This window comes from Periophthalmus magnuspinnatus, chromosome 15 (genome assembly GCF_009829125.3).
Source record: "Periophthalmus magnuspinnatus isolate fPerMag1 chromosome 15, fPerMag1.2.pri, whole genome shotgun sequence".
NCBI lineage: Eukaryota > Metazoa > Chordata > Actinopteri > Gobiiformes > Gobiidae > Periophthalmus > Periophthalmus magnuspinnatus.
The window spans coordinates 12,937,285-12,959,261 of NC_047140.1; the positions used below are offsets into that span (position 1 = coordinate 12,937,285).

Below are 21,977 nucleotides of genomic sequence, written 5' to 3' on the forward strand. Positions count from 1 at the left end.
TGCAGTGTCCTCGCCTCACATCAGACACATGAGCCAAGTGATAGTAGCAGCTGTAGTAGTAGTAGTAGTAGTAGTTGTAGTAGTAGTTGTAATTTCAGAATGTAAGCAAAAGAGACTATAGATCTTTTCCTCAGTTTTCAAAATGTGGTCACCTCCTCCTCTTCTGTGTCCCCGGCCAAACTCACACAGAACCGTCGTATCAAGTTTGTTTATTTCAACGACACATGGGAAAAAAGATGAGCTCATTGGTCTGTTATCATTTAGAACAAAATCAAACTTTCCTCAACTCAAATGAACTTTCGCTTCACTCATTAATTCTGCTGACATTTGTGGTATTCTTCAGTCCTTGGTAATATATATTTTTTCACTTCTTTTTTCATGTAAACCACTGTGTTTGTTTAAATACAGATGTTTCTCTGATTGGCCAATCCACCTGTCAATCATGCACATCTTGATGACCAGAAGCCAGACTATGTTTCTTTGTAAAGTGTATGGAAAGGGTAGAGTTTTGGATGGCCTGGCAAATACATTACCACAAACCCAGTACAATCCAGTGTGTAGCAGCAGCAGCAGTAATAGTAATCGTAGTAGTACTATAGTAGATTTGTCACTGGATTACTCTGGGTTAGGATCTTAAAAAGAAAAAAAAGGTAGTAATAGAAGTAGTTCTGTGGATGGTAGCAGCAGCAGCAGCAGCAGCAGTAGTAGTAGTAGTAGTAGTAGTAGTAGTAGTAGTAGTACTTTTCTCACTGGATTACTCTGGGCTAGAATCTCAAAAAGAAAAAATAAACATGTAGCAATAGAAGTAGTTCTGTAGATGTTTGACTTATAAAAATGTAAATTGTCACATTTATTTGTTTATGTAGCACTTTTCAGGAACAAAACACTCACCCGTTCACACACACACTCACACACCAGGGTACGCAGACATAAATGTCTTGCCCAAGTACACAACAACAGCGTTCATCTGCAAAAGCTTCAATCACACCACCGAATCTAACCGCTCAACCAGTGACGTTTAGGTCGAGAGCGGGATTCGAACCGCCAACCTTGAGATCCATGGACAAACACTTCACTAACTCATCTACGAATTTCACTTTAACTTTCGCACGTTTTTGCGGCGTGGGGTTTTTGGTTTCATTGCTTCTGTATTTAGTTCGACTCTTAACTTATTTCTCGTGGACATTTTGAAATCTCCTCCCTCTAAATGTACTCTCATTTTCCCCTCATGTTTTAAACGACTGTAAATGTGTCGGGCCACTCCCCTTTCCCCCCCTCATTTGCATATTCCTTTCATCTTCGGCCCTCATGCATATTCACGACCCCTCCCCCCCTCCTTCCCCCCCTCACCCTGTATCTTCTAATGACCGCGGGGCCCGAGCAGCATCGCGCTTGTTTTGCATTTTTGATTGGCCGATTAGCATTAGCATAGCGCCTGGTGTAATTGAAACGATGTTGTCCTCATTTAGCGCCATCTGGAGCTGTGTGGGGGCGACGCGGGGGATGCACCGGAGACATGAGGTCATTTATCAGGATATTAGAGGAACAGGACAGTGAAGGGGGCGGGGCCAGGGGGTTTCAAATACTTCTGCTTTTCTGTGTACATTGTTGGGAAGTAACTAAATACATAAAAAATGAAAATATGTATTCAGACTAGTGTTGTCACGATACTAAAATTTCAAACTCGACGCAATGCAGATTCTTTATGTAGACAATAGAATGTGATTTTTAACATTTAACCGTAGTACTTTCTTTTATATTACTATGTAGCCTTAGATTTATGTAATCCCTCAGTCGTCCAGGTAGGTTTCATAGTAGTACATGGTCGTATACTAGTCTATGTGTCTTATACTTGTTCCGATGCAGCTCAAGATCATTCTAAAGATATTCAGAAAAGGTTAATTTTTGTCCTGTAAATGGGACTTTTTAGTACTGATACCTGCTCAAATGAGTATCTACTTTTGATTCTAGTTTTAATATAGGCTAGCATCTGTTTTTTGATACTTTTGACTTAATTTTGAGTTACAGTATTGCTGTTTCAGATTACATCATGGTATTTTATAGAATGTTGACTCTATAGGATTCTAGCTGCCTCCATCAGTCTTCTATTTAATACAGATGAGGACAGCTCAAATAAATATTGTTCAAATGCAGAGTTGTGTTCTAATACAGTGAGTTCTTGGGTCTAGTCACTGATAGAAATGATCAGGTTCCACATTTGTGAATTTACCTTTTGGGTATTTCATGGCAAAGTACAATGTAATCAAATACAATAGGGAAAACTGTCTCTTGCCCCCATCTGGGAGTATGACATCAACACATTTTAGGATCTGAAAACCACCAATAGCAGCACAGTTACACTTTCATGATAGTGATATTACTTAAAATCAAAGGAATACATTTCAATATTTGATCATGAAATAGGCAAAATTTTATAAACGTGACTTACCTGTGTGCCCAGATATGAGACAAACAAAAAAAGTTAAAATCAAAAACAGCTTTTACTGATACAATTGTAATGTTGATTTATTCTTAAAACAGACAGATTCTGCTAAATCCACTTTTCAGAGCGTTTAATCATATTATGGTTGTTTCCCTTCTAATTTACCTATTGTCCTATATTCAAGACGTCATTGCTCTAATTTACCCCCGTTTTTATTGCCACCGGAACATGGCCACAGTGACATCGTCTCCAATTTTATCTTTTCTATTGGTGATACGTGTAGGATTCAGCAGAGCCACGTGGAACAATCCACTGCTCACCACTGTGATATGCAGCTATATCCAAGGGAGATGCTCACAGCGTGCGGCTCTGTGTTGGGATGATATTTACGCCGATGTCAGCTCCCATTGGGCACGACAGTTTTCTAACATGAAAGCCAGCTGACTTGTTTCTTTTATTAGGTCATTTTAGATGAATATTGCGATTTAAAATGTGCAAATTACAGCATAATGATCCACGGGTGTCATAGATTATAACCATATGGCAGACACATAAGGCCTGTCCATACACTGATATTGAAAAAAAACTTGTACGTGTCATTTATCTGCAGGTGAAGACATTGGCAGCACAGGCTCAGTTGGGACCTTTATAAAACTGTAAGAGTACAGGATATGTACAGTTCCTTTATCATTATTTTAGGTGAGGAAATACATTGCCAATACGATGCAAAGTAAATAGAAATCAAATTTGAAAATATGTTTCTGAAAACTCTGTCATTTAAATGGGTTCACCTCTGCACCATTCCCAATCTCTCTCTTTGGCACCATGGCGCTTCTGTTTTTGCTGCAGGGACTTTCTACAGTTAAAGAGAATTTTTAATCAGTGTAAATCCTTCTAACTCATGTAAAATAGATCTGAATATTCCACTCTTTTTGACCCAAAGCGTTTACACAGGCATCTTCTGGGACCTCCACCGCCTCCTGGTTCCTAAGGGTATTTCCTCTGCTCCTCTCCCCAAAACCCTCACATCAAACTGGGCTATACCTTGGGCTTTCTCCCCTCTGGTTAAAGGACTAACCCACATCTAAAGTTGGACTAAACCACATCTGAACCAGGTCTGAATTCTGAACCAGTATTAAACATGACTAATCCAGGACTAAAGTTGGACTAAACGAAGGTTAAACCAAGACTAAACCAGGACTAAACAAGGAATAAATCAAGACTAAACCAGGACTAAACCAAGACTAAACCAGGACTAAACCAAGACTAAACCAGGACTAAATCAAGACTAAATCAGGACTAAACCAGGGCTAAACCAAGACTAAATTTCGGACTAAACAAGGAATGAATCAGGACTGAACTAGGATAAAATCAGGGCTAAACCAGGACTAAATAAAAACAAAAACCAGGACCAAACCAGTAATGAACCAGGACTGAACAAGGACTTAACCAGGATGGAACCAGGATTAAACCAGCACTAAACCAGCACTAAACCAGAACTGAACCAGGACTAAACAAGGACTGAACCACGGTTAAATCAGGATTAATATGCCCAATTCAAACCAGTCATAACTCCATCTTTTCCTCTTCCACTTTGCATCAGTAAACCAGGACTAAACCGGGACTAAACCAGGACTAAACCAGGATTCAAACCAGGTTCAAACTAGGGCTAAACCAGGATTAAATTGTCCAAACCCGTCATAAGTACATCTCCAAGGGCCTCTCTCCTCTCCTCCTCTCTAGCTCCCTCTCTCCCTCCCTCTCTTCCTCTGGTTGATATTCCTCCATGAAACTCTATCTGCTCCTGAATCATTGATGCAGTGAACTGTTGCTCCCCCTGCTCCACGGCGCCCCCTGCCTTCGCCCCTCGCCTGCGCTTCGGCCAAACACATGCATAATTCATGGACATATCATTTTCGTGGTGTAATTGCCCAGCTCCGATCTGATGAAATCTAATGGATCATTTATCTGGCCCCAATCGGACGCAGAGTTTGGGAGATGGACTTTCCCCAGAGCCGAGTTTGAGTTTAGAGTGTGGTCTGGGAGAGAGGGCGGATACAGGGAGGAAGAGGAAGAAGAGAGGAGGAGGAAGGCAAAAAGTGAACTCAATCATCATTTTGTTTTGTTTTTATTAATACAGAATTGTCTCTTTGTTTCTGGAAACAAAAGCTATAAGACATACGTGACTTCCAATCCACTGACCACAGTAGTGAACATTGAGTTAGATTGTACTGGCTCCGCTCTCCCAAACCCTCGCTCCAAACCGGACTACAACTCAGTCCTTCACCCCATGATTATGTCAGAATATCTGTTGTAGTAAACTAGGACTAAACCAGGGCTAAACCAGGACTGAACCAGGGCTAAACAAGGACTAAACTAGGACTGAACTAGGACTAAACCAGGACTGAACAAGGGCTAAACAAGGACTGAACCAGGACTGAACCAGGACTAAACCAGGACTGAACCAGGGCTAAACAAGGAGTAAACTAGGACTGAACTAGGACTAAACCAGGACTGAACTAGGACTAAACCAGGACTGAACCAGGGCTAAACAAGGACTAAACTAGGACTGAACTAGGACTAAACCAGGACTGAACTAGGACTAAACCAGGACTGAACCAGGGCTAAACAAGGACTAAACCAGGACTGAACTAGGACTAAACCAGGACTGAACAAGGGCTAAACAAGGACTGAACCAGGACTGAACTGGGTCTGAATTTGGGCTAAACCAGGACTGAACCAGGACTAAGACAGGACTAAACCAAACTAGGACTGAAACTAAAGCATGTTTTTTCAATAATCAAAACAAATAACTAATAAAATGATAGAACTAATTATTAACGCTAATATATTTCTTCAGAACTATCAATCGATCTATCAGTCGACTGGCCGATCCATCCATCTATCTATCTATCTATCTATCTATCTATCTATCTATCTATCTATCTATCTATCTATCTATCTATCTATCTATCTATCTATCTATCTATCTATCTATCTATCTATCTATCTATCTATCTGTCTATCTGTCTATCTGTCTATCTATCTATCTATCTATCTATCTATCTATCTATCTATCTATCTATCTATCTATCTATCTATCTATCTATCTATCTATCATTGTGATTTTTAGTGATAATCATTTGTGTTAAAAGTAACTGCTGATGCCAATGTCTATGTCAACTCTTGACCCCAAACAAGCCTGTACATCACATTATAGATTTATACTGAATGAGACTCTGAGAACGGGAGGATAGAAACATGATGGACAGACAGAGGACAGAGTGAGAGAGAGGGAGGGATGGAGAAAGAGAGAAATGGTGTGTAAGAGGGGAAGGGAAGACGGGTGGGGCAGGGCAGAGGGACTTGGCTCAGCTCGAGGTTTTGGTGTGTATTCTCTGGCAGCTGCTGTAATGGTTGTTTTTAGATGGTAAATGTCACTCTCACAACATTTACATGCAGAGGGAAATCTACAGTACACCAAACATCCAAATCGCTCAAAAATCACTCAGACCACTCTTATCCCAGTCTGCAGTAGGCCAAAGAACCCAATAGATGCGAACGGGGGGGTGGCTATGAGGTGTTCAGGGGCCTCTAGTAATTTAGCCTTAGCACTAAACCTTTGCATATAACCCATAGAACCCTGGTGGGGGGTCTACCACCTGGTGCTCCATGGTGATGTTATTGCTTTGCCCATGAAGTGTCCGACAGAATGGAAATGAACTCTTCTGTTTGTCATGTCTTCAATCACAGGGGTACTTTGAGGAACATGGCTTCTTACTGTGAGACGGCTTACCTTTCCATAGATCAGACCTGTAACTTGGCCTTCTGGTGCCTTTAAGAAATGATCTGTAATTTCTTGCTTCTAAAAATACAGTCCAGGTGAGATAGTCCTGATGCTTATAGGTGTAGTTTCATTAGATTTGTGTCTGTTTAATATGGTATTTAACATCTATTTCTTGCATTTATTCAAATACAGATGTTCAATTAACTGGGCCTGATGGTGTCACCTTTTTGTTTTGATGAAAATACAAGTTGAAGTTTAATGTCGTACTATGTAACTTTCCGGGCAAAGCGATAACATATCCATGAAACGAGCCAGAAAAGTTCCACGGTGCACCTTTAAGCAGTCCGTGAGCGCTTTACGTTGTACTTTGGCCTTTACTGTAGCTCACTGTGGTGTAGATTACAGTTCATGTCCTTACTGTAAACGGACCCTGTGTCCTCATGCATGTGCGAACCAGGGAACATGTACTGCAGGGGGGAGGGGGGAGGGTCAAAGGCTGAGGGAGGGAGAGGGGCAGGAGGGGGGAGAAGGGGCATGTGTGGACTAGGGAAAGTGTACCTACTGTGGCCGAGGAGGGGTGAGGGAAGGAGGGAAAGGGGGCAGGGAACATCCGCTTACTCTGATCTGTAAAAGGAGGGCCAAAGGACGGGGGAGGAGGGGGCAGACAGATAACATGTTCACACCAGTCGCACGTCCACAAACACACAACTCAAACATACTTCATTACCTCCCTGATACAGGACATTTAGAGTACAGCACACTGCAGAGTTATTGCTTTGGCAGGAATATTCCACAGCAGTAAATTTATCCATCTTTATTCAATTATTCAATTTTTTTTTTTATTGCTCAAAAAGACCTTGATCTTGTTTGGTGGTTTCAAACACGCCTTAGTTGAAGAATTTAGGATCCAAAGCAGTTTAGAGACCTCTGGGAGATAATACCCTGCAGACTCTGATCCGCAGCGAAGAGAAACAGTGTAAATTAGGATTAATAAATAGGTTTTGTTCACGTTTTAGAGTTTGATAATGACATAATTTCAGATGGAGTTTCAGAATGACGAAAAATTAGGACCCACCAAGACACAGGGAGAACATGTAAACTCTACGTAATACCCAGAACGCACTCGAACAGTTAATTGAACCTGTGACCTTCTTGGTGTGAGGCGAGCTGGGCATCGGACTCTCGAATGACCCTGTCCTAAAATGGCACCGCTAAAACAAGACAAGGACAGAGAATTTTTGTTAAGTAAGAGCAAATGTACAGGTCACAGGGAGAGGGAGTAGGGAGGAAAGAAGAGGGACAGTGGGAAGGGGGAGAAACGGGGGAGGAAGGAAAGGTGGAGTGAAGCGGAGCTAGTGTGACGTGCAGCTATCCATCAGAGGTGCGAGACAGTGTGCGCTTGACGTCTGCTGCCATTGGCCACCGCGGTTTTCTGATCAGGAAGTCATTGGATTTGTTTCTTTTATTAAGACGTTTTAGATGAATACTCTGATTTAAAATATGGAAATTATAAGTTAATGATGAAGGTGCCATAGATTATAACTATATAGCAGACACAAGCACACTATGTCTTCTTTAACCGGTTAATTGAGATTACTGTAGGTCAAAATATAGTTGTAAAAGTAAAAATGATAATTGTGACAGTTTTAGAAGCAAAATAAAGTCATTTAAATTCAATCCATAGTCTGAACCTATGTAAAGTGTTTTTCTTTTTTTTTCTTTTTTTTTTTTTATCACTGTCACATTAACTTGACATATAGTGTGATTTGATAAAGCTGCTCAAATTAGACCAGTGGTTTCCAACCTTTTTGGCTTATACACCCCTAAAGCATTGTCTCCCACTCTTGAGTACTTTTTATTTATTTATTTTTTATTTTTTACCGTCACTTAATACCAATACCAACTATTTTATGAAACCTTCTCTACATCATAAATAATTGTAAAACCATGGTGTTTTTTCTTCCATAAATCTCTGTGTAATCCCTCAGTTGTCCAGTTATGTTCCATAGTAAAGCAAACGCGGAAACATCTTCACTTCAACTCCACCAGTTGACAGAATTTTACTTTTTGTTTGCTATTTCCCATAAATTGCAACACTAAAATTTGACACCCCTACAGAAAGCATCTTGAATCCTAGTACTTTTAAAACCATATTCTATATTAGAACAGAGGTAGCGAGTGCGATCCAGTCTGATTTGATACTATTATATTCAGTACAAGAAAAAAAGGATGTAGTTTTGGTCATTTATCCCACCCGTGCACATGCAGAGAGGCTGATTTATTCTGGCTCCTATCTCCTGACCTATATCCCCCTTTTGTCCCCTAATGTGCCCCTCCTCCTTCTCAAATATTCTCAGATTAATATGTCTTTCTTGCTCATGTTTATGCTCCTGTCTTTCATAACCGCTCCGTCGCTCCCCTTTACCTCCTTGTATTCTTTCCTTTTGAGCTTTTCTCTCGCTCAGCGTCAGTGGGGTATGAATGATGAATTACACCTGTCCGTGGGGTTCACCTGTGCTCTGCTGGTCCCTCGCTCCCCGGACGCAGTGGGACACGGAGCAGAGAAGGAAAACGTGTGGAAAAAGGTGTGAAAAATGTCCTGATCCGAGGGAGAATAAACAGGAGAGAGGTAGAGACGTGAGGCCCCTGGAGGGAGATTTGTTGGGAAAATGGACCTGACCGGATTTGTTCCATTTGTCGTGTGACTTAAGACTTAAAGGCGCTGTACCTGGTTTGTACTGTCTTAAAAATGTGTAAACAGAATGAGTTAATTTTAAATGGTTTGCAAAGTTTGTACAAAAGTATTTCTCAATGAGCACTTCACAACTCTCAGAGATCACAGTGGAGTTTCCCCTTGATGGTAATGATAACATCACTTCCTATTTCTCCAACAATAAACCCCTTTATACTTAGATGCAGACAGAACACAGCTGACTTATTTTATTTTTATTTTTTTTACCTCAAGAGCTGCTTATGCATTATGTATAAACTGAGATGACATATTTTGCTCAAATGCAGGACAAGACCTTTAAAGGGCCCACGTTACACAGCTGGAGTTTTGTTTCATTTACACATGTTTAACACACAAGCCCTGCATATTTACACTGTGTTCTTCTCTTTAACAGAAAACCCTCTGTTCCACCTTGTGATGTCATGTGGTAATACAGGAAGTGCTCCACTGTGTTTTTAAACTCCACAGACTTTCACTAGATTTTTGGTTGGTTTAACTTGAAAAGTACTGCGTCATGACATCACAAGGTGGAACAGAGGATTCTGAGCCGTGGAGATGTAGACAGATTAAACAAAACACAACACCAGGCATGTCTTTGAGGATGTAAGGACATTACATCATAGCTAAAACACACACAAGAGTATTTTTTTTTGTAATACAGGACCTTTAAAGGTGCACTAAGTAACTTCAGATGAGGAGGCACCATCTGTGTTTGTGTTTATGGAGATGTCATTTCTCTGCCTGGAATGTTCCACAGTATGAAATAAATGCTGTCCATCTAGAATTAATTACAAGTGTTTTATTAAAAAACAAAAACAAAACCCCAAACAAACAAAAAACAAAAACAACATTCATCCGTTCTCCTATATCCCTGTCTGCCAGATGCCCTCCCATCCCCCTGTATCCCTGTATATCAGATGTCCTAGATTTTATTTTTAGTTTTTGATACTGTCTTATCAGCACAAACCTGCACCCATCCCCCACTCTCTCTCCTCTCATGTGTTTCTTCTTCACTCTTTCCATCTTTTTCTCCTCTCTCCTCTTCTTCCCTTTGTCTCTCCTCCATCCCCATCTCTCTGCCGCTGTGGGTATATTTTCCATAAACTCTTCTCTCCTTTGCCTACTCTCTCTCCTCTCTCTCCTGTTCCTCTCCTCTCTTTCCCCTCTTTCGCTCTGCTGCTGTGGGTATATTTTCCGTGACCTCTTCTCTCCTCACGCTCCTCTCTCTCTCCTCTATCCCCCCTTCCATCTCTCCTCTCTCTGCTGCTGTGGGCATATTTCCCTTGACCTCTTGTCTAAAGCGGTCAGACTGAGTTGAAACAGTTTAATCCCTGTCCGCACGTCCAACGAGAGTGAGAGCAGGTGAACACCAGAGTCCCCCGAGGATAGAGAGAGAGAGAGGGAAAGAAAGAGAGAAAGAGGAGGGGAGGGAGAGTGATATAGAACCAAAAGACAAAAGTAAGTAGGGAAAGAGAGAAAGAAAAAGATGATGGAGAGGAGAAGGAGAGGGGCAAAAAAAAAAAAAGAAGAAGCGGACAAAGACAGAGAAGAGGAGTGAGGAGGAGAGGAAAAAGGGAGCAAGAGAAGCTGGAGCGGCAGAGTGACCTAAAAACAGTAGCGTACAGTTGTTGTCGTTTTTTTTTTTTTTTAAGATAAGAAAAACATGCTGCTTGGACATTTGATAGATCATGTCAAATAGTTTAAAGCTCTTACATTTGTTTTTAAATGACACACATACTAAACATAATTTATGGCATATTACCTTTTGATATTTAGTTTATTTAAATGTTCAATATTGAGCAAAAAGAACTTGATCGACAGTTGGATCTTACTTATCAGTGTAGATGCAGAGGGACCAGAGCTGATGTTTCACACTGACCACAGAATGAAGCCAGTACTGACAAAGTGTGTGAGGTTGTGTTGTCATGACTTTTCACATGTGCCTATAAGCTCAGTATCCTGTACATGTGGCAGGTTAGACTGCTCATTCCACTAAAACATATTTAACATAATTAGATTTTTTATTTTTTATTTTTCACATGGTTATTCATAGTAAAACATCCATAGCCTGTAGACTTCTTTAACTTTCTGCGAGCCTGTGTAGTGCTAGCCCGTGATGGAGTTGTACAGCATGTACTAGCTCATTAGCACCTGCCGTCCAGTGCTTAACCCCTGCTGCTAACATACATTAGCTTGTGCGATGCTAACTGTGAGCGGGGCTGTAGATCACATGACCCTGCTCTGTGGGCCCCTGGGTGAGGACCCTCATTAACTCTTTTCATTTAAAGGTCCAGGGGTCGTGTGCGCTCCTCCTGCCCAGAACAGACTTCTGTAGTGGGCCGTCGAGGCTGGCACGCTGCCTCTGGACTTGGCACGGGTGAAGGGCGAGTGGTGAAGTGAGAGGGGCAGAGGGCATGTACGTGAGAGAGGCGTGCACGTGAGATGGGAGTGCATGTGAGATGGGCGTGCATGCATGGCTGGTATAAGAGTGCATGTGTAATGGACGTGCACACTGCAAAAAAAAAGCATGATGATAAAATATTATATTCAGAATATCTTGTTATTAATCTCACGAGGAGTTTTGACTGAAAATTGACATGATTTAACGTGGAAGGAGAGATAGACAAGTATGTTTTACAAGTTCAAATATATCTTTGTAGCATATGAAAAACTGCTTATACTTTTTGTGTGTGAATGTGACAGGAGTGTTACAGCGTGATCGGGCATGTGAGGGGTCTGGGTATGAAATGAGAAGTGTGCATGAAGCAGGAGCGTGCACATGTGGCTGGTGCACAGTTATTTTAAATAATTATGTGAGTCACATTTATTCATAGATTGCATTCACAAGATACAAGCGTGCACGTGTACAAGACTCTGACAGTTTGTCTCTGCACTGACACTGACTGGGATGAATGTATCAACAGGTTCACCACATTTACTATAGATGGCCTGTGGTATCCTGCCACAAAGCAGGATACCACAGGCCCTCACCCCATCCTCAGGCCTCTCTGATGGGCATCCTCACCTGTCCTCTCTCCTATCCCACATTCCTCCTGTAGCCCTGACCCCTTCCTCTCCCTTCTCTCCTTGTCCTCAACCTCAGGACACCACAGCCCCTTGCCTCACCCTTGGGCCCCTCTGATGGGCATCCTCCTCCTCTCTCCTCCTCTTCTTTCCTCTTCCTCTGTCCTCCCCCTTTTCCTCTCCCCCTCCTCCTGTCCTGCTCCCCCTCCAGGACGCCACAGCCCCTCGCCCCACCCTTGGGCCTCTCTGATGGGCACAGTGATGGGAGGTTTTATGTGCCATTAGGAGCTCGGATGAAATGGGCATTCGCGTAAATACAGCCACAGAAGGAGGAGGAGAGGAGGAGGAGGTAATTGACAGGCCAAGCCCCGCCTCCAGGGACCAGAGCAAGCAGGGGAGGGGTTAAATCCATCAGATAAAATATGAAAGTACCACAAAGTTTGTCTGTGTAACTTCTGATTTGCTGATGATGGTCGTAACGTTTATGATTTCAGATAAATGGATTGTGAACTCTGATTGGGGGGAAGGGGGCGATATTAAAAACAAAAATAAGTCACAATTTATCTAGAGCCTTATCAAGATTTATATTTTCTTCATGTTTTCTTAGTATCTTTTATATAGTCTTTAAGAGATAACTAAAGCTGTCTGCTGTTTCTGAGAGTTTACGCTTCACTGTGATTGGTTAAATCCACCTGTCACTCACTCAGAGCCTGAGAGCGGCAACCAACATAAGGATAGGGTGGTGGAAATGGTCAAAATGTTCTTGACCATAGAGCTGCTTTAAACTGAAAAAAATAAAAATAAATAAAAATAATAATAATTGCAAATGAGATCGCAATTTGATTTTTATCCCCATATTGCCCAGCCCTAACTCAGATTTGATTAAGTTTGATCTGGATGTACAAGACACTGGTCCAATCCTTGCTTCTGGCTTACTGATGTTGTGTTTTTGAGTGAAACACTGTCCTGCTTAAATGTGCGGTTGGTGAGGTTAGCCACTGTAAAAGAGGAGTCAAACTTTAACTGTTTGAAAGTACTTAAAAATATCCATGCATTTTACAGGTGTGAAGGCTAATCTAAAAACATACTTGGAGGTATATTCAGCTTCATTCACGCAGGTCCTCTCCCTCTGAACCTCAGAAATCACTCCATTTCAATTTCCCCAGATTGTTGCGTCACAGGTAGAAATCCTGAGGAGTCTTGTATTTAAGTATAAATCATCTCCAGCCTTGTTTTGAGTATTTCTTTTGCAAATCCCATCATTAAAACTGCATGCTTATAGGCTACGTTGTTTAATGTTTTTTGTTGTTTTATGCCATGGATATTCACACTACTGGCTGAAGATAACATATTAAGAGCAAATTCAGTTGAAGGAGCACAGACAGATGAAAGTAATGTGTACTGTCAATACACATAAGTTCTGAAACATGAGAAACAAAGGAAAAGTACTCAAGGGCATGTGTATTTGTCCTTTAAAATTATAATGTGTAATGTGCATGTTTTGTTTGTCCAATAGTCCAAACTTCTGTCCGAGTACAGAGTGTCCAGAGGAGACATGGCGGGACCATAAAAGCTCAGATCCACCACAGCCTCTGGTTCGGGAGAAAGCCTTTTAGCTGATGGAGCTCCATAAATCCAAATTAAAAATGTCCGTTATCGATCGAGCGATTAACGGGCTGAGTGCGTCCACCTGGGAGGGACAGGAGGGACGGCGAGAGACAGAGGACAAAAAGGAGAGGAGATATGGGCAGTTAAAATGTGCTGGGTTCATATAGTTGTAATTTGTTTTAGGAATACTTTTATTAAAATTTGAATACTGGACCCTCTCCTCTGCATTAACTGCTCCTTGGACCCTCTCCTCTGCTCCTGTGGCTCTGCTCCTGTGGCTCTGCTCCTGTGGCTCTGCTCCTGTGGCTCTGCTCCTGTGGCTCTGCTCCTGTGGCTCTGCTCCTCTAGCTCTGCTTCTCTGGCTCTTTTCCTCTGGCTCTGCTCTTCTACATCCTCTGCTCCTGTCTTGTACGCTCTTTCATTCTTAAACTCCAGTGTAAATAATCTACCATTGGCCCTCCTTGCTAGTTATAGCTTGAGCCCTTTGAGCCCATGTTTTTCACTCTGAGTAAATATGCCGTGAATGCTTTCAGTGACAGATGCGGTGATGGAGAGAATATGAGAAATGTGCATCAGAAAGAGAGGTGTAGTAACCCAGATCCTTTGTCTCTTAGAGAGATCGGTCCAGTACCTCTGTCTGATGCGCTGCTGTTTGTAAAAAGCACACTGCATGATGCAGTTTTATAATAAAAACAGCAGCTTGTGCATGCAGGTTAAACACACTGATGGTATGATGTAGGCCTACAAAACAGCATGGTAACAAGCAATGAAGCAGTCAACAAAAAATACTGCTACCAAGCATGTCCCCTCTTCCTTGGCAGGAAGCCAGAGACTGTGAATACTACCGGCACTTCACCTTTGCCCACGTGACCTTGTGTATTGCCATAGCAGCCAGTCACATGCATAAAGGTCCAAAAAAAGAAGTTCCAAAAAACTACTGAGGCCAGCACATCCTTAGCCAGTCTCGGCCTCCTGAAGCAGGTCCAAGCCTTTTGCAAATCCTCTACAGCGAGACTGCTGGCCACCTTTGACCTCTTGTGCATTTTCATTTCCTCTTCCTTGTAAGTTTTCCTTGGTAAGTAGCTCCACAATCAAGCTTGACTCTTTTTTTGGTGGGATGGTAAACGCCATGATGTGGCATGTACTACACTTTTCCATCTCTGTGGTCCAGCTCCTCTTCAGGCACCTTCTCACCATGACCTTTGACTAGCAGCTCATTAATAAAGATTTTGTACTGAGAAATGTTGAGTCCTTCTGCAGCTATTTGTAGGTGTTTTAAATGTTGCTCAACAGTTTTTTCTGTTATTTAGCATGTGAGATAACTGATCTGATGATGGCCATTCAGGTGTTTTACAGAGCTGGTGGCTGAAGCCATGAATTTTAGATCTTCTCTTGACAAGGCGGTCTGCTCATCCAGACTGGTCTCAGGGAAGTCATTTGTAAACTGCTGCAGCCATAGCTCATCCAATGAATTAAAAAAAAAAAAAAACACGATTAAGAGTTATGTGCGGCTGTTTACTGTCTATCTCTCCACTGCCTCCTGGAAGTACAAATGATCAGAATCATTTCTGTGTTTTCTTTGATAATGTCTTGTGGCATTAAAGGCAACACTTCGTTTTGAGCAGCATTGGCATAATCAAACAATTTGTTCAACTTTCTCAGAGAATACTTTACTTGAGGCACATCTTCCTTTTGTTTCATGAGTGCTTTCATTTCAGGTATAAACTTTTATTTTGTTGACATGACCTTTGCGTTCATTTCATATTTTTTCCTCCTCCTACCTGAAGGCCTTTTCACTGTTTGTGTTAACACTTTCCAGAGTCCATTTTGAACTATTCTATACTTTTTCGGTGAAACATTCCAATAAACTCATTTAAATAAATGTGTGATTAATAGAGCTTTTTCTTTCAACAAATCAGCACCATCATCATTTCACTGACATGCCAAATTATTGCATTATTTAATACCTAATATACCAACAGCAATTACAGAGTATGCCGCAAAACCATCAAAGCACATAGACCCCCTAATCAAAGCATTTATTCCTGCTCTCCACAGAATGGCATTCAGATGTATCTCTTTGTCCAGTGTTGCCACTTGGCACAGTTTGACTCACTTGGCGTCGTCCTGGCACTTGTGTTTAGTACTGTGAAGATGGCTTTCATTTAGTTTAATGCCTTTTTTATTGGCAAAATGTAGTGACCCTGAGCCTTTGTCTCGTAGAAAGGAGTACCAGTACCTCTGTTTGACGCACTGCCGTTTGTAAAAACACACTGAGTCGAGTAATGCATTTTTGGTGATTTAATAAAAACAGCGTGTTATACACACTGATGGCCTATAAAATAGCACGGTTACAAAAAAGCAAAGCAGTCAACAAAAAATACAGCTACCCGGCGTCTCGCCTCTCAGACAGCAGGAAGCCAGTGACTTTGAATACTCCCGGCACTTCACCTTTGCCCACATGACCCCCGCCCCTTAAGCACTGCCATAGCAACCCATGAAACAAAGATTATGGCTTCTACAAGAGGATTTGAAAAGAGAGAAAGAGAGGACACAGTTTTAGATGTGTGGATGGACAGAGGAGGCATAGGGACAAAGTTAGGTCCACTTTGTGATTGTTCTGTAGAATAACTATAGAAAGAAAAGACCATTGGTCAGAGTATGTCTCTGTGTTCAGTTATTTAGAAGGATTTTGAGCAGCTGAAATTTGTAAACTGTGACAGCTTAGAGTCATAATGTTCGCAAGTCTCTATGTGTCCTATTTTCCATTATGTATCCCTCCTCTGCATCCTCTGCTCCTCTGGCTCTTCTCCTCTGCTTGCATCCTCTGCTTCTATGGATCTGTTCCTCTGCATCCACTGCTCTGCTGCTCTGGCTCCTGTCCCCTCTCTTTCATTCTTAAACTCCAGTGTAAATAATCTTCCATTGGCTTTCCCTCCTGTTGGTTGTGGCCTGAGCCCTTTGTCTCCTCTGCCTTTGTCGTTCCATGTTTTTCACTCTGAGTAAATATGTTGTGAATGCTTTCAGTGACTGACGCAGTGATGGAGAGAATATGAGGAATGTGCAACAGAAATGGTCAAATTTTTGTACAGCGCTTTAAATCAAGGAACCACTCACCCATTTACACACATGTTCATACACCAGTGCACACAGACACTGGGGGTGAGGTGGGTTAAGTGTATTGCCCAAAGACACAACAGCATTCATCTGTGGATCTGACTCCTCAACCAGTGATGTTTATGTCGAAATGTCAACAAATACATTTAAAAATAATAATAATCATGATATTATTTATCTAGTGTAATCTAGTGTAGTCTAGTGTAGTCTACGTCTGTGTGTTTAAAGTGTTGTATAACGCAATTGGAGGGTGTGATCCAGCCTGTACTCTGGTCACCGCTGCCCCACACGCTGCACCTCTCTGTGGGTACACGACTCATAAAGTGTCCCTAAAGCTCCAGAGACCCACCCAAGTCTCTTATTATCATCATAATTACAGCCAGCGGCGTTTGTGGAGTTTGGGTGAGTGTCCGGGACTAGAGCCCGCAATCGAGTCCAAAGCTCCGGACTGGACTGATGGAGGGAGAGGGGGAGGAGGGAAAGAGAGAGAAGTAGTGGTGAGAGAGAGAGAGAGAGAGAGAGAGAGAGAGGAGGAGAGAGGAAAATAGACAGAAAGAGAGAGACAGGATAAAGCTGGAAAGCGAAGGAAAAAGGGAAAGAGATAAAAGAAAGAGGGAAAAAGAAACGGAGAAAGAGGAGGGAGAGAATGAGAGGAGAAAAGAGAAGATATTACAGAGAAAGAGAGAGAAGTAAGAGACAGAGAAGGAGTAAAGAGAGTAGAGAAAAGAGAGTAAAAAAAGTGCGTATACTTTTAAAAACATGAGGCTACACTTAACCTAACCACAGGCAGATTACAGGACTGAGTTACTGCTCTATGAGAACCAACACATGCACTGTCACATGTGTACACTCTCGTGTGCACACTCACACACATACAGTCGCCTGTGTAGACATGTATTTACACGCATGTACTGTAAAATGTCTTTAGTGTTCATTCCAAAGCGTTCTGACTGTATAGATACATGTATTTATTGTAGTGTAGTCCCAGTACCAATGGCCCACCCTTTTATTAGGTTGTTTCATGGCTCTTTTGTTTACTTTTTATATTGTTTTGATAAAGCATCTCTATGAGCATCTCAATTTACCTGCGGATAACAAAGAGAGAGAGAGAAGAGTGAGAGAGAGTCAACATGCACTGTCCCTGTTTGTACATGTGTATTGTGTGCATGTTTACTTATAGCCTTGTGGGAGTCAGAGTAGTAACAGTATAAATATTTTAAGTGCTTAAGAAATATTACTTTTTGTAATTATAAATGTTTGGTTACTCATCTCTTTGTGAATAAGTCTAAAACTTTACGTAAAGATGACAGTATATTGACAATCTGTGATTTGGCCATAGATTGAATATAGAGACGGACATACTGCAGCTAACGCGCTACCCACCACATTCAAAATAAGACCTGCTGCTGTCAGGCTCGTCATTTTGGTCTTTAAATGTTCCTATTAACCCACGCTACATGATCCTGGTGTTTTATATTTCACTATATTGTCTCTAAATCAAGATGAACATTAATAACAGACCAATCAGGTGTCCCCTTTCCCCCGAGGTCACTCCAGCTAGCATTAGAAATGTGTTACTAAGTGCCCGCCCTCTGCCAAACCAACTGCGCAAGCGGTAGGGGCCATTTCAACACCCTCTCTCCTGATTGGCTGTTTGGTTTCATGCTCAGATTTTCAAATATGGAGCCCAAATTTGGCCCTATAACTGCTGGCCTCTATGAGTTTTATCTGACTGAAGCCGAACGCTGTGGGTGACGTCACAGTCACTTAGTTCTCTTCTTTATACAGTCTAGGGTTGGCACTGGACTTTCAGTTATAATTTGTGAAGGTTTTATGCTACAATAATGAAATGCATTAATTGATAAATTATGTCCAAATAGTCTTAGTGCCATTATGATCAAATACTTTTTTAATCCACTTCATGTGATATGGACTTTATAGAGATCAGATTTTTGGCTTGTTGTTGTGGCCGCACAGATATGTATTTGCAGATATCTATAAGGATATTTTTAAATCCACAGTTCATAAAGGAGGGAAGGGGTCATTATTGATGCAACCTGTGCAGCACACAGTCGTCCTGCTGAGACACTTCCCCCTCTCTCAGTCACTCTCTCTTTCTCTCCTTTCTCTCTCTGTAAAAGTCTATCTCACTATAACAAACTCAGGACTTTGAATCCAAATACCGTAAATTCCGGACTATAAGCCGCTACTTTTTTTCTACACTTTAAACACTACGGTTTATACGGCGGTGCGGCTTATTCATGTTTTTTTCGTGGCGCCAAAAACATTTTGCCTAGCAACAGTTGACCAATAAAATTGATGAGTAGTTCACAATGAAATTGTATGATCAGTCAAGCGCACTATAAGAACTACTGTAAATCAGTCATTTGTACTAACCCTAATCAACATGGAAAATACTAGAAGAAAAGCATATGATGCGGCTTTTAAGTTAAAAGCGATCACTCTGGCGGTTGAAGAAGGAAATCGAGCTGCCACACGTAATCTTGGCATAAATGAATCAATGGTGAGAAGGTGGAGACGTCAGCATGAAGAACTGAGCCAATGCAAAAAGACGAGAAAAGCTTTCAGAGGTAATCATAGCAGATGGCCCGAGCTTGAAAACTATCTGGAAGACTGGGTTAACACACAGAGAGCAGGCGGCCGCGGTGTTTCCACTGTACAAATCAGACTGAAAGCTAAAGCTATCGCTACCGAAATGAAAACAGAAGATTTTAGAGGTGGGCCATCGTAGTGTTTTAGATTTATGAAACGGAAAGGCCTGTCCGTTAGGGCACGCACAACTTTGTGTCAGCAGCTCCCTCCTGACTACGAGGAGAAACTTGCTAACTTCCACACATTCACTCAAACAAAGATAACGGAGAATTACATCAGGCCAGATGATATCATAAATATGGATGAAGTACCTCTGACATTTGACCTGCCTCTCACTCGGACCGTAAATAAAAAAGGTGACTCGTCCATCACACTGAAAACAAGCGGCCATGAGAGAACGCATTTTACCTGTGTTCTGAGCTGCACAGCATCCAGACTAAAGCTTCCTCCGATGGTGATTTTTAAGCGGCTGACAATGCCAAAGGAAAAATTCCCAAAAGAAATCGTGGTGAAAGTCAATAAGAAAGGTTGGATGATGGAGAGCCTAATGAAGGATTGGCTCAGAGAGTGCTACTCAAAGCGACCAGGCAGCTTTTTTCGCAGAAAAAAAGCATTGCTCGTTATGGACAGCATGAGGGCCCATGTAACAGATTCAGTGAAAGCAGCCATCAAGAGCACAAACTCAATTCCAGCTGTGATTCCTTGGGGTACCACTGAGTATCTCCAGCCACTGGACATCAGCGTGAACCGGACATTTAAAGTGGCACTGCGCGAAGAGTGGGAGGCTTGGATGACAAGTGGTGAAAAATCTTTTACCAAAACAGGCCACATGCGAAGAGCGTCTTTAAATCAAGTCTGCCAGTGGATCCTAAATGCGTGGAGCCGTGTGAAAACATCAACCATCACCAACGGGTTCCGAAAGGCTGGACTGCTGCGTGATGAAGAAGACGACGTGCGCTCAAGTGACATCGAAAACGAGGAGACTGTAGTAAGTGATGAGATCCTGAGGCTGTTTAATTCGGACACTGAATTAGAGGACTTTGATGGTTTTATTGCGCAGGAGGAAGATGAAGAAGGTGATCAGTGACTTTTCTGGCAGAATGCAATATTGGTATATGTTTTTACCAGTTATTAGGAGATACTGGAATGCTGTTCATGCACTGTTGAGTAACAAAGCATAAGCAACATAATTTGTGAGTAACCGATACAAACGTATATTTCAAGGTAGCCGCGTTACAGGCATCGTTAGAAAAAAGGGTTAGCAATACGTATGTAATATATTTGTTTATGTTACGCGGATTAAATTTTAAAAAGTAAAAAAAAAATCCTCACATGTAATATCTTTCTGTGTAAATATCTCATATAATAAATTGGTTTTTGGTTCTCTGTATAGACATAATAGTGAAAATAGTGGATGTTGTTCCTGATTGTCACTCGCTGTCAGTGACTCATTTCTTACAGTAATAAGAAGATATAATGAACATTTTTAGCTAATTTTTCATATTACTATGTGGGATACCTGCGGTTTAAAATCCGGTGCGGCTTGTACAAATACAAAACTGATTTTCTTTCTAAAATTAGAGTGTGCAGCTTTTAATGAGATGCGCTCTGTAGTCCGGAATTTACGGTAAGTGTGATATCTCTAATGGAGACTTTGTGAGGATTCTTCATTTCTCTCTCTTCTTTCTCTGTTGGTGATGTAAAGTGAGCTGTATTTGAATTTAAGTTGCAAGTTGAATGGTGACAATCATGATTAACTCAATGTGTGGTATCTTCTGAGTTAAGCAGCCATCCCGCTACAAACATCTTCAGAAACGTCCCTGTCTGTCACCTCTGGCTTAGACTGCATGTGGTGCAGCTCTGGTCCAGTGGCTTCGTGTATTCTGTATAATTAAAAGTTACAAGAGGAGCTCATACTTCACGGCATACAGTTCGGTAGTGCCGACGGAGGTGCCATAGTGCACCGGATTAATTCCTTTGGGAGTCTATTTTTGCCTGAGCCAACCACAGTGTGAGTGTCACACGACAACTACACCAGTTCAACATTCGCAGTAGACTGGGTGCAGTCTGAGCAAGGCGTCAGATGCCCTCACTTTGTGTCAGATGCCCTCACTTTGTGTCAGATGCCCTCCCTATGTCTCTATGAGGTCGTATTCTGAAAAGCTGCTAACTGCATGGAATGCATGGAATTATTGGATTTGTTTTTTTTTTTATTAATTTAAAGATTTAAGTCTTCTCTCAGATGCGAATGCTCCTGGATGAGTTTAAAATGTGACCTTTGAACTGAATCTTCATGAAAAAAGGAAATATAATATATATGTTTTGTGCTTTCTCTTCTAAAACCCTGTCTCTGTTGACTAAATGTCCACTCCTTTGTGCATAAGGATCATTAGAATAAGGACAAATCTCCTCTAATTGTCTGCACTTTTTCAACGAGAGGGATATTATGCAACATTGATTTGTTAGAGCCTTCTACCATATTATAATGTTGTTCCCTCATCAAAAACATCCCTGAAAGGGTTTTAGACGCCAACTATGCACATTTGAGTGTGTTCGCGGTCTCTCCTGGACCCTATTCAAACCCTCCTAACAGTTAGCTGTAAGATTCTGTACAATGCTCCGCCCACAAGCCCATATCACCCATGCTCCTGCAG

General features: G+C 41.7%; 1 protein-coding gene across 3 annotated transcripts in view; it reads left to right on the plus strand.

The window, feature by feature from the left end:
* The window catches only part of LOC117382515 (B-cell lymphoma/leukemia 11A-like), a 38,651-nt gene that overhangs the window by 13,801 nt on the left and 2,873 nt on the right, over positions 1–21,977 (plus strand). The window contains exon 3 of one of the 3 annotated variants that reach the window (XM_055227071.1): positions 5,781–5,789. The exons of the other annotated variants lie outside the window; for them this stretch is intronic. Within the exon in view, the coding sequence (XP_055083046.1) occupies positions 5,781–5,789 (9 nt within the window). The remainder of the gene's footprint in view (positions 1–5,780; positions 5,790–21,977) is intronic. 3 annotated transcript variants of the gene reach the window in all.